Raw genomic sequence first — 13,458 nt, forward strand, 5'->3', positions numbered from 1 at the left:
GCGGAGAAGAAAACACAACCTGCTTCAGGAACCACTCCGGGCGGTGAGGAGCAGGAACATGCTTTGCACAGTTCCGGGTTTACCAGGAATACACGTGTGCTGCTAAATATTTGGCTGGAAATACGTGTGGCCGCTGTCAGTGACTTTAGTTAGTTGAAGGCTCTAAGAAGCATATTCACTGGTGACTGTTCAGGTCAAGTGAAGAGTGTTCTCCACAATCTAGTGGCTTTCTGGTGACCTGATTATCTTTCAGAAAAGTCTGATCGGAGCATGGTAGTCACTGGAGACAGGAAATTTTAAACTCCAAGTCTCCCAGTTATTAATGACTACAGAGCTCTACACTTTGTTTGATCTAGACTTTACTACAACAACGTTCATTGTAAGTTTAAATTTTAATAACCAGCTTATTATATATCTGAATTTATACAAATGTTTTTTATTATAGTAAAAGCACTCCTTCAAACTAAGAATAATAAATTATAAGCAAGGTAAGTAACAAATAGTGCTCTAATTCTCAACTGTATGAAGTTGCACTTATGTCCTCATGTTATAGATGAGAGGACTGAGGTTTACTTATTTATGTCACGGAAAAAAGTATCTTTTGATAAATTAAGAAAATATCCTTCCATCTGACCCTACAGCCAATGACTGAAGAACAGGGCACTTCATTCTTAATTCTAATTGCTGTGATTCATGGAACCACATGTCTTCATAATCTGGTCTTTCACAGGACAAGCCAAATCAAGAGGAAGGATGGGACTCCTTAGCCTTTAAGTGCTGCGCTGTGCTCAGTCGCTCAGTCCTGTCCAAATCTTTGCCACCCCATGGACTGGAGCCTCCCAGGCTCCTCTGTCCATGGGGATTCTCCAGGCAAGAATACTGGGTGGGCTGCCATGCCCTCCTCCAGGCGATCTTCCCGACCCAGGGATTGAACCCTGGTCTCCTGCATTGGCAGGTGGGTTCTCTACCATCTAAGCCACCAGGGAAGCCCTAGCATTTAAGTATGTCTTTATAAATTGCTCAGAACTCTGAAAACTGGCATTACTGTTTCTTGCCATAGTGGCACATAGTTAAATGATCAAATTACTGTTTGATCATTTAAATGATCAAATTACAGAGTTTTCAACTTCCACCCAGAAGATTTTTTCATCTGGAGAAAAAAGAAACTAACGCTAAAATCTGTGGGCTGAGTGTGTTAACAGCAGAGAAACACACCGCCAGTGAGAAGAGTTAGCTGGAAAGAAGGTGTGTGTAAGGAGGCCCCCAGGGGATGGAAAGGGAGGAGCCCGTGGACACCCGCTGGCTCAAGGCACTGTCTGGAGAGGTTTGTTTCTTCATCAGTTCAGGACAGAGGCTGGAGTAGATGACCTGTAAGGATTCTTCCAGCGCTAACCCTCAGGTGATGTGATTCTATCAGAATGAAGCTTCATGAGTCAGCTTCACTTCTGGGACTTAGTTCAAAGATGCCAATGATAACTGCAGACCTACTGGGAGGGTCCAAGGATTTCACGGTCTGTTCTCTGCAGTGGCGCAGGGGACAGCATCCAACATTCTGAAGGGGTATGGCCATACACAAGTCTTTGTGTTACAGTGATCTGAATCAAAAAGAGGTTGTTGGCATTTTACCCATTAAAATAAAAACAAATACAGTCAGTTGTACACACAATAGAAGACAGGAGAAAAAGTATTTATACTGATACTTATATATAAAAAGACAATGTCTTCCAACAGGTTACCTAGCGGTCAGAAATTGTGTTCAGAGATAAAAATGATAAAAGGAGCAGAAAGGATAACTGTGGTACCCACAGTCATTCTATTTAACCAAGATCCAAGCAGATGCAATAGCCGTTTTTTGACTGAATAAAAGTGCCACACCCTTCAGGCTGGTCAAGAAACCGTACTTTTCCTAATAATTTGGAGTAAGGTTTACTTTCCAATCGACTGTAGTGGATGCTTGGCCCTCATCTGTTTCTGCCACGAGGAGAAAGTAGCCAAGATTACAGACAGTCACTGTTTAATTTCACATCGTGATCCCTAGAAAGGGATGCCACTGGGTTAAGGTGTATCTGAGTCCTGGGTTCTGAGAGAGAACGGTAGATACTGGCGGATGAGAGGAGGTTAGCTGGCAGAGGCACACTAACCGCTCAGGGACTTCACGCAGGTGAGCAGGGTGGTGAGATGGAAGGCGCCAGCCTGCCTGCTGCTTGGACAGAACCTTCCCCCACGGTCCTTGTCAAGGGGCACACAACGGCGGACTGAATATTCAAAGGTGCGACTCCGAAGAGTACCGAGAGGTACGGCACGTAGCTCCCGTCAGAGCACGGGAATTCAGGGAAGACTGAGGAAGAAGTACAGTTCAGTCAACTCAGCTGTGTCTGACTCTGCGACCCCCATGGACTGTAGCCGCCAGGCTCCTCTGTCCGTGGGGTTTCCCAGGCAAGAATCCTGGAGCGGGTTGCCATTTCCTCCTCCAGGGGATCTTCCCGACCCAGGCATCGAACCTGCATCTCTTGCACTGGCAAGCAGGTTCTTAACTGCTGAGCCACCAGGGAAGCCCCATTCATCCTAGTAACTTGGGATAAGCCAGTGCCAGATATATTACCCACAGACCCTTACAGGTGATATTCCCATCATAATTCAGCAGGAGAAAACTCCATCTTCTCTGAGGGACAGAGAAGGTACACTTTCGTCCTTAAAAACATGATCTGCTTCTGTTTCCTCCGAAACCAGGCAGACGTGCCGCAGCCGCTCTGCTGGCCGAGAGGGAAGGTGTGTTTACGTGCCCGTCTCCCCCTGGTTCTGAACTTGACTTCTGTTTCTGTATTAATAACTGCTAACCTGCGTCTTCTATTGTAAGTCAGCTCAAACCCTTTCTGAAAGAAGGTGGACTGTAAGTATGTTATGGGAGATTTACCCAGGCCCGGATTTTTAGTTTGAGGGATGTTTCTCTGATATTTGATAACTATTGGTTGATCTAAAGATACATTTCAGTAGACATACTAACCCATCAGGGGCTGGGGGCGGGGGAAGCCAGTTTCAACAGTCTTTTGGCAAAGGAAATGGGGGAAAAAAACCCACAACAAATAACTGACTACTTTTATATTTCAAAAGGCCATGGGCCGAGTTTTATGCCTTTAATAAACTGATTTTTAAAAATGCAAAATTCACATGGATCCATGAGTAGTCTCTTGTCGCACCAAGTAAGAATTTTAAGTTCTGCAAGTAAGGTCACGTCTCACCCTTCTTTTAATGCATAGGAAAGGACAGTATCTCTGTGACATGGTAGAGTTACGTGTGCTTCTGACATGATGGCGACAAGGATAAAACAGTCGCCCACACAGCAGAATACAGGAATGACATTAAGAGACAGCAGTCGGGGTTAAGCCGTCAATAATTAGAGAATGAGGAAAAACCCCTCCCTTTGCTCGGCGGCCTCCAGCCTTTAATTGTTCAACAGCTAGCCGTGACAGGCTGACTTACTCAGTACTCTGGGCGCACTTTCTGCAGCCGGTGGCCAGTCTGCAGGCCACACTGCCAAGATGGAGGTGCTCCCAGGAATCGGCCGTTATTTCTAAGTTTCCAGGGGACAACTGGAACCCCATCTCCTGAACATGTTGTTAAGATAAAAGGCATCTCCATGTGCCACGAGGTAACTCTGGGGCTTTGAAGTTGCTTCTGGTGCCAGAGCAGAGAGGACCATTTCCTGAAAGCTGTTACTGATTTAGTTCTGCCCTTTCTCACAACTGGATCCAGCTCAGAAGCTCTCTGCAGGGTGGTGTGGTGCAGGGGGCGACATCCCAAGGTCACAGAGGCGGTAAGGGGCCCAGCCAGCAGGGGAACTGAAGCATCCTGGCTTCAGACACCTGGCTTTTAAAACTACTGCTCTCCTACCCCAGGGAAACCCTAACCTGGTCTGCAGGTTCCCGCACAGCCACCTGTGCACAAAGGTGGGTGACCTTCTAGCAGGCAAAGGCAGGTAGGTAGGATGGTGTCACTGACTCAATGGACATGAGCTTGAGCAAGCTCTGGGAAATGGTGAAGGAGCAGGAAGCCTGGCATGCTGCAGTTCATGGGGTCGCAAACAGTCGGACGTGACTGAGAGACTGAGCAACAGCAGCAGGTGGTCTGACTCAAAAGATGCCAGCTCTGACGCTGGTTCATCTGGTTCCTAAAATGAATGGGTCGCCCTCACAGTCCACAGCCAGCTCCGATCTAAAAACAGACCAAAAAGTCTCTAGGGCTCTGCTACTGCTGCTAAGGCACTTCAGTCGTGTCTGACTCTGTGTGACTCCATAGACGGAAGCCCACCAGGCTTCCCCGTCCCTGGGATTCTCCAGGCAAGAACACTGGAGTGGGTTGCCATTTCCTTCTCCAATGCGTGAAAGTGAAAAGTGAAAGTGAAGTCGCTCAGTCGTGTCCGACCCTTAGCGATCCCAGGGACTGCAGCCTACCAGGCTCCTCCATCCATGGGATTTTCTAGGCAAGAGTTCTGGAGTGGCTTGCCATTGCCTTCTCTGTCTCTAGGGCTCTGCCCAACATCAAAACAAAGGGCCTTAAATTACACAAAACTGTTCAGATTCGTACTCTGACTAGAGTGACCTCATTCATTAAAGTGATAGTGACGACCTCCAGAGAAAATGTACTTGAGTTTTCACATGGAACCATCTTTTTATACCAGGTTAGGAATTTACACGGTGACATGATGCATCAAAAAAAAAAAAAAGCCTCTAAGTTTTCTATCAGACAGACATTACAAAATCAAAAAGGAATAATACAAAATCAAAAAGGAATAATCTTTATTTACGCATATATATGGAATTTAGAAAAATGGTAACCTGAACCCTGTATAAGAGACTGCAAAAGAGACATAGGCATTGAGAACAGTCTTTGGGACTCTGTGGGAGAGGGTGAAGGTGGAATGATTGGAGAGAATGGAATTGTAGCATGTATATTATCATAAGTGACCAGTCCAGGTTCGACGCATAAATTTTCCTCTGTTCAAAAAAAAAAAAAGGAATAATCTTAGCGAACTCTCTCAGTGTTAGTCGTACATTAAAAAAAAAAAAAAACCTTCTCTTCCTGCAAACCTCTGTAAAAAATTATTTTAAAAATCCTGAACTACTAAACAACCTTTTGAGATGATTCTAAGTACTACATTATTAAGTATGGTTAACGAAGACATCTGTTCATATAATCACTTTTAAAATTTTTATATATATTCCTACATGTCAGGCTTTAATTTCTCATAATATTGTCAGGCAATCAGTTGCTAAAAGAAATTTTGTGTTTGAATGGAGGGAATTAGCTTCCCATCTATTACTTTGTAGAAGTAATTCCCAAATCAGTGGATATTAGATTAATAAAAATAAACAGGAATAACTAAAACATTTCATGTAAGTAAAGACATGTCATAGTTTACATTATCTCAAGAAAACTGGAATTTGCATTACTATACACATTTATAAAAACATGTACTTTGTGTTGTTTTTAAATTGTTTTAGAGAACAAGCTAAAAATAAGGTAAAAAAATAAAGGTCTGAATTTGTACGAGTCTTTACGAAATCAGAAGAAAAAACTTTAATTCAGATGATTAAGGGAAATTTAAAAAGCAACACAAACATTTAAATGAGAAAAGTCAAATAAAGTAATAATAAAATGAATTCTCTGATATTTCTAAAGGATTATGAAGTCATAAGTCACATGGAAATAAATGAATATTTTCAATAAAAAAGAGAAAATGCTAATAGAGTCTGATCAGTATGTTTCTAAAGAAATACCAACGCACACAGGTTGGTACCGGAGATATGAAAAGGACAGTGCTGACGGTCCCCACTGTCGGGTGATGAAGCGTCGAGCTCAGCCGCGTCCAGGTGAAGACGAGCGCGCTGTGTGCAGCCTGGCCTTGGGTCGGGACAGGACTCTCGACGGGAACGCAGACCCGGGCTCCCGGCACTGCTGCTCTCTGACCCCACCCCGTTCCTCTGAGACCAATTACAATGCATCGGCCTCCCGGACACACCCCGTTTCCATCAGGCCAAGGACACACTGCAGCCCCCCAAAGTGGGTCTAATGCATCAACACACACTGGCTGTCGAAGCTTTAGATGTTTATACAAAACGAGGAGGCCGGTTCAATGCGTAGGCCAAAGTGTCACCAGTGACTGACTTGGGGGGCGGCGGGAGGGGAGAAAGCCCTCCCACACAGAATCCTTACGAGGTGACGCAATGGCTTCAGCCCGCAACTGAAGATTACTCAGCATCTTCTGAAAACTTACAGAAGCACCTTACAGAAAGTTAATGGTTTCACAGGATCCCAGAGGATGCGTGAAATATAGGGCACCGCTTTGGATTCGTCTTAGAGGAGTGAGTCCCCAGTGTCACTTCAGAAGCATAAGTGAACAAAGGACCTGCTTATATATATTTTTTAAACAAAAATGGAACATTCAAAGTTTAAAGATCTACTCTTACATGGCTACTTTGAGTGAAGGAAGGTGGCCAACTGTTATTATAAATGACGGGAGTACCAAACTTCCTAAAACCATTTTCAGGAAGGAAAATCGAATGTTCCTAATCGTGTCTGAGGTAATTAATATTAACTCCAATAAATAACGGCACGGTTAGAGATTATATTTAACATTATTAGATATCCTCCTCCATTTTAAAGTGAAATACTCTTGGGACTCCCCTGGTGGTCCAGTGCCCCTCAATCCCCGGCGGGAAGCCCAGGTCTGACCCCTGGTCAGGGAGCTGGACCCTGCATGCCACAACTAAGACCCGGCGTAGTCAAACTTTTTTAAGAAATAAAGTGAAATATTCTCATACAATCAGCCTGGACGACATAATTATAAGAACTAGAGAGAGATCTGTGAAAACAGATGTACTTCCAAATATTATTTGTGCCATATAGTGTCTCATTTAAATATTCTTATAGAATGATTTAAACTGATCAAATGAATAAAAATATTTAAATTTCAAAGTATGCAAAAATAATCTGTACCTGACACTGTTTTATAAAACTTACGTAACGTAGTTCTTTTCCGAGCTAAAACAAAGGTCATGTTTTTTGTTAATGAGGCAACTTTCTTAAAAAGACTCTTTAGGCATATGTAAAATTCAGAAATTTTACATATAAAATGCACTTACTTGTAAGGGTCAGTTATGGGGCTTCCCTGGTGGTTCAGTGGTAGAGAATCCGCCTGCCAATGCAGGACACGGGGGTTTGATCCCCGGCCCGGGAAGATCCCACGTGTCGCGGAGCAACTAGGCCCGTGCACCACAGCTACCAAGCCTGCCCTCCAGAGCCCCCGCGCTCTGCAACAGGAGACGCGGCAGCAAGGAGAAGCCCATGCACTACACCTGCAAAGTCGCCTCCATCACAGCTAGAGAGCAGCCTGCGCAGCAATGATGACCCAGCGCAACGGAAAATAAATTATTTGAAACAAAAAACCAGGTATGGTTTTTAAAGCTTTTGTTCAGTACTTTCCTTAAGGGTAACCATTTGGGAAATGAAGCATCAGTAAAATTACAACACACTGTATTTTGTTTTTTGTTCAGCACAGCTGTGGATCAATATTTCTGATAGCTTATTTGAAACACGTGGTCATTTCCACATATTCCGATATGTAAAAACCATTCCTGCCCTTCTGCAAACTTCCCTCCCTCTTTCCCGTCAGTGTGATGCGGCAGAGCCACTGCCAGGCAGAATCGTGTTCTGAGGGAACTGCAGCGCCCCCAGGGAAGCAGAGCCTGGGGGAGGTGGCCAGAGAGGGCAGGAACAGGGAACGCAGAGGCCTGGGGGCCGGGAGCACACGCGACCTCTGAGAGCTCCCCTCGGGCACTTCCTTTGCCCTGGCACAAGCAGTGGATGCTGGGAGGGCGCCCTGGAGTCTAAGGTTCCCTCTGATACTGCTGGGTCCCTGTCTGCTCATGTGTGAAACGGGAATAATGCCGCAGACTTTCTTTCTTTAGCAACAAAGTTCTTATGTGGGTGAAAGAAAATGGTGATTTCACACGCTGAAGAAAAACCCTCAGTATTCCAATTTTATTTAAAGCCATGTAAATATATCTATACTCTGCAATAACCTATAACTATCTGAAGTCAGTTTAGTTCAACTCAAAATATATTATTATTTTGTTATTCATATATAATAAAGCAGAGCAAGGACCAAGCTTTTTAATCCTTATATTGTAAGTACTCTGGGAAAAAAAAACAATACTTATCTAATCTCAAGAATAATGGAAAATGCATGATGAAGTATCACGTTACACTGGTTAGAATGGCCATCATCAAAAAGTCTACAGATAAGAAATGCTGGACAGTGTGGCGAGAAGGGAACCCTCCTGCACTGTGGGTGGGGATGCAAACTGGGGCAGCCACTATGCAAAACACTATGGAGGTTCCTCAAAAAGCAAAAAACTTCCAGGTATCAAAGGGAAAAGGGAGGGGAGGAGGGCTCAGTTAGGCGTTTGGGGTTAACAAATATAAACCATTGTACATAAAGCAGATAAGCAAAAAGGATTTACTGTATAGCACAGGGAACTACTAGTATCTTGTCACAGGTTATAAGGGAAAACAAGCTGAAAAATACAGATGCGTATAACTGAATCACTCTGCTGTACAGCTGGAACACAACGCGTCAATCACAATGCTGCTTCAGTTTTCTTTAAAAAAAAGGAATCATGAAAATGATGCTGGAAATTCTTACTCATCTGAGTGAAGTGGTGGGGAAGAACATGTCCAGTGTGTACTGCTGAGCTGTTCCTGAGAAAAAACCCTCTTCTCCTGCCTTCCATTTCTCTGATTAAAGGAGCGGAAAAAACAAAAGAGAAAGGGACAGAGTCTAAAAAGGAAGAAAACATAATGGAAGAAGTAATAAAAAGGAAAGAACAAAAAAGATGCTTTTGGAGGGGAACATTTACGAGACTCCATCCAGTCTCTACTAGACCTTTAGGTTGGTATTTTAAAGGATTAACTGCATTATTTGAGAAGTAGTCTCATTAACTGAGTTTTAATAGAAACAGATATTTTTCTATCTGTGGGCTGGAGATATAAAGCCACAAAACAAACACACTTAATGTACAACAAGAGAGGCATTAAATACTGTGAAAAATGACTACTGGTCTAATAATTCTGATTCCAAACTTACATATATATACGTTTTTTTTACCTATAAATAAAAGTAGTAAGAGCTACTCAATTAGCAAGCTTTCAAAAATATAATTACAAGATAACCATAAATACTGTGTTCTGCAAAGGTCTCTGTCACTTACATTAATAAATTTAAAGTTACTAGGAAACAGATAAGCATCTGCCTTCAGGTCAGGTCAGCAGGCAGTGTTATCATGACACCATCCACTTCATCAAAAAGGTTCAACCGTCTCACCAGGCTTGAATTTCTTTTTCACTCAAGTACTGTTTTCAAATCTTCAGTTTCTCCCTACTCTATTTTCTCAGACCAAGATCACTCTTATTCTCTCTACTCATTTCCATTTTTAACTTTCATCAGCAAACTCTTTACCCAACTTTTCAGAACTTCCTTCCAAACCTCTGAGGCACAATTCTTTCCAACTTTTCCCGTGCCTTTTCTATTTAGGCTAGCTAGGATTTTTAAATTTTTTTTTTTTTTTTAAAAAAAAGCAAAGACAAATGCATATTTTGCATGGTGTTAATACTCAGACTTTCAGATATTGATGAAAAAGAACCAGCTCAATAGAGAACCACAGTGTGCACTTTCTAAGTGATTTTCAATATAACTATTCACTATTTTTTAATCTTAGATTTTCCTGAGATAATTTAGTACACACAAGTGAAAAGCGCATAATTCTGATGATTACTCCAGTGTCTCCCAAGAATCTAAACATTGAAGCTGAAGGGGAAAAAATCTTATTTCCTAGTAAATGGACATGGACATTCTAGATATGATACAGCTTGTTTACAAGATTGGAGAAAATCACTTGCAGGTAGTATCAGTAAAAGAAACATAACACCCCTGGCCTGTCTTTTGAGCAATTTCTTCCTCACTACCTAGAGGGTCCTGTAAGAACACTCACTCACTCATTCCATTGACATTAACTGGCTCATTCCCTCTTTTTCCCATGTATTCCTTTAACTCACTTTCTCCGTCGACTGATCAGTCACTGAACGTTTTTAGTGTGCTGAGCCCTAGAGACACACAGATGAAAAGCAGTCACTGCTGTTCAGGCATCGGAGCCAGGCAGGTCTGGAGGTGGAGCCACCGGGCAATGGAGACCAGACACAGAAGACGCGAGGGAATACGACTCAGCCGCAAAAAAGACCTTGCCATGTGCAACAAGACAGACAGACTTGGAGGGTATATGGTACGTGCATACATCAGGAAGAGAAAGACAAATAACCTCTAAAAATAGTGACTATGCTGTACACCTGAAACTTACGTAATACTGTAAATCAACTATTCCTCAAAAAAAAAAAGAATTATAAAGCAGTGTGATTGCTAAGGGAAGAGGGCCTGAGAAGTGGAGAAAGGGGAGCACGGTGACTTTAAGGGGGAGGCAACAGCCAGGCTCTGTTCTAAAGAGAATGAGTTCGCCTGACAAGGCACAGGGGGCAGGGCATGTCAACAACAGGAAACAGCACCCACAGAAAGATGGGGATTCCTGGGCCTTCTGGTAGACCCTGCATGGTGGCGTTCAGAAAAGAAGACAGGGAGCTGTGACCGGAACATCTGGGCGCTCAACCTAGTTCAGACTATGAGGCCAGGGGAATCAGCACTCCTTGGACACAGTAAATATTTAAAAATTTTTTGCTCCACTGATGTTAATTTCATCACCAACAATTTTTGTTGCTGTTGTTTAGTTGCTAAGTCATGCCTGACTCTGAGACCCTGTGGACTGACTAACCCGCCAGGTTCTTCTGTCCATGGGATTCTCCAGGCAAGAATACTGGAGTGGGTTGCCATTTCCTTCTCCAGGGGATCTTCCTGAATTACCAACAATGCTAAATTTAATTAAAACTAAGAGAGAGTTCAGGGAAACTACCTACCTTTTCAACCCAATATTTCTATTGTTAACACAGTAATTCCCTATTATACATGGATGACATCACTACTAGAAAAAAATACCGATCACCAAAAGTCACAAAGCTATTATTTGAGGGAGCTCTAAAATACACATTCTAAATATCAGTCATGTGCAGCTGAGATGTTTCAATCGAGAACCCTAATCATTTGCACGTAATTACAACAGCACGGTTCAACAGGGAAGGTCTGCCAGACAACTTCATTTTTCCAAAGAATTCTAGCAATACTTCTCGGTTTGGGTTTCTAATGCTTAAGTGAATCTATGTCTTAGATTATGAGAAATGTAAAAATCCCAAGCTCTTAAGCTCTGAGCTCTTCCCCATGGAATGCCTGTATCTGGAAATAGACCTCGTAGAGCTCCTCAGTCAAGGCTGGTTGGAGGCACAGCTTTTATTCTTATGAACAAAAATGTTCCCTGTGTGTCTCCTCTTCGGGCAGGAGCCTTAAAAATTTAGCAGTAGCTAAATCAAACTGGTAAGCTTTCAAACAGGTATCTGGGAGGAAATTAATTTTGCTTAAAACTTTCAGTTTTCAAACAGAGTCTGTTGCCATCTGAGCTATAACATTGGCACCTAATGGACTGGTCTGTTAATTAAAAGGTTACTGTTTAAAAACTTTATATTTCACTTTTCACTGTTTCCTAAATTTTTGCCATACTAAAAAAAAAAAATGGACTTTTAAAAGATCTAAAAGGCATATAATATAAAGGAGTATTGAAGATACGCTTGAAGTACGGCAGTATGGCATCTGTTCAGGTTTTTTGCTACCATAAACTCTGAATAATTATCTTCCAAACAAACCGAGTTCCTGCTTATGGAGAGAAAATATTTATCAGCACATCTGCATTTCAAAGCTCTTGTTCTGGGAACTTCTCTACATAACAGAACAGATTAAAGTAAGATCATTAGTCTGTATTTTTTGTAGCTCATTTCTTCCATAAGAATTAGTTTCCCTTCAGCTTTCTATTTTATTGCTGTGCAGCCGAGGAATTTACCAATCTGAGGGACCATACTAGCTTCTTTGGTAAGTACATCATACAACGCGTTTTACTTTATACCTCGTTTCAAGACTGGTAAACTATGTGGAGGGAAGTAAAAAGTGGAATCTTTTCCTTTCCCAACTGTGAGACCTTCTTCTGTCTGGGCCAGACTTTGATACGTGCCCCTTGGCTGAGAACCCGCGAATCCAACTTCACACTTAGCTGCAGTGAAGTAGCCCTGCAGGCAGGCCGGCTTCAACGAACCACCAGTGGCATCATCATTAAAATCCGGCTGGAGGTCGCCATGGTAACCGCCTGCTGAGGCTCCGCTGCTGCGCGGGCATCTCCTCATCAGTACCATGTGAAATGCAAATGCAGACGGTCTGAAAATTAGTCAAGAGGAATAGCGGATGAGGATGCAGATACGTGAAATATTCATGCGCTTCGTGGAGGAGAGGAGACAGCGTGAATGACACAACAAAGAGCGGCCCCTGACACCCTCGCCGTCATTCTGCACGACTGCTCACACCCGCCCGCGTCTGTGGGCCGAGAGTGCTGGAGCCGGTTTTGTGAACTGCCCTATTTATACTCCACACCCAAAACAGTAATTAAAAATGGCTAACATAATAATAGCATTAACATCAAATAAAGATAATGCTTCGAAAATTACCGGCGCTGTCTTGCAAGAGTTTATTCTAAGCACCTGAATACAAGTGCTGTGAAACAAAAAAAAAATCCAAGCGTCACCGATTATCAGTATCAGAATGATTAGGGAAAAAAAGTACTTTCAACATCCTAGGACTATGAGTGCTTTTTCCATATGGTAAAAATTCTTTACAGAGATTTTATTATTCAAGTTACATGGACTCAATCTTCCTTATATAAAACTAGAACCAACTGCATTCATTTTGAAATACAGTGACAAGACCAACTGAAAGGTGAACACTGTAATTCCTTCATTTTTTTCCCTTTGCCCCTTTCCATTTTCCTTGGGCAGAACCCCTGCTGCCCATGAGCAGGTCCCTGACACCGTGGTTTCTCTGGGTGGGTCCCCAGTGAGCTGTCCAAAGAGTTCTGTGAACATATTAGTTAACCTGAGACACTGCTATTCTGCAGTATCTCCTCAAATACTGGTAAAATCATGATGCATTAGGCAAAAATGGGAGATGTTTTGTTCAGGGGAACACTGGATGTCAGGTGGAGGCCAAACAACTCATTTCAATGGGTTCCCAAAGCAAGCAAGGACCCACGCTCAGATCTTCACTAGGTAACGTCTTCTAACATTTTCAGTTCCTTCCAAGATACTTTGTTACCACGTCTACAGTGATGACCTCAAACGTTTCCCAGAGGAATCTGACTGCAGTGGGGAGGTGGTTATGGGACGGGCCTGGTGAGAATAAAAAGGACGGACAAAGCTGAAGGA

The 13,458-nt window shown here is 42.8% G+C and overlaps 1 protein-coding gene across 5 annotated transcripts in view; it reads right to left on the reverse strand.

Moving 5' to 3' along the window:
• NEK7 (NIMA related kinase 7) overlaps positions 1-13,458 on the reverse strand; it is a 144,314-nt gene that overhangs the window by 4,179 nt on the left and 126,677 nt on the right. For 3 of the 5 annotated variants that reach the window (XM_088845221.1, XM_088845220.1, XM_088845222.1), the window contains one exon: positions 5-4,994. The exons of 1 other annotated variant lie outside the window; for it this stretch is intronic. In XM_088845221.1, the coding sequence (XP_088701347.1) occupies positions 4,797-4,994 (198 nt within the window). In that variant the 3' untranslated portion in view covers positions 5-4,796. Of the gene's footprint in view, positions 1-4; positions 4,995-11,423; positions 13,423-13,458 lie in introns of those variants that run through there. One more of the 5 variants, XM_088845223.1, reaches the window with a different exon arrangement.

Source organism: Moschus berezovskii, chromosome 17 (assembly GCF_049115385.1).
Source record: "Moschus berezovskii isolate FMDL1 chromosome 17, NW_MosBer_1.0, whole genome shotgun sequence".
NCBI lineage: Eukaryota > Metazoa > Chordata > Mammalia > Artiodactyla > Moschidae > Moschus > Moschus berezovskii.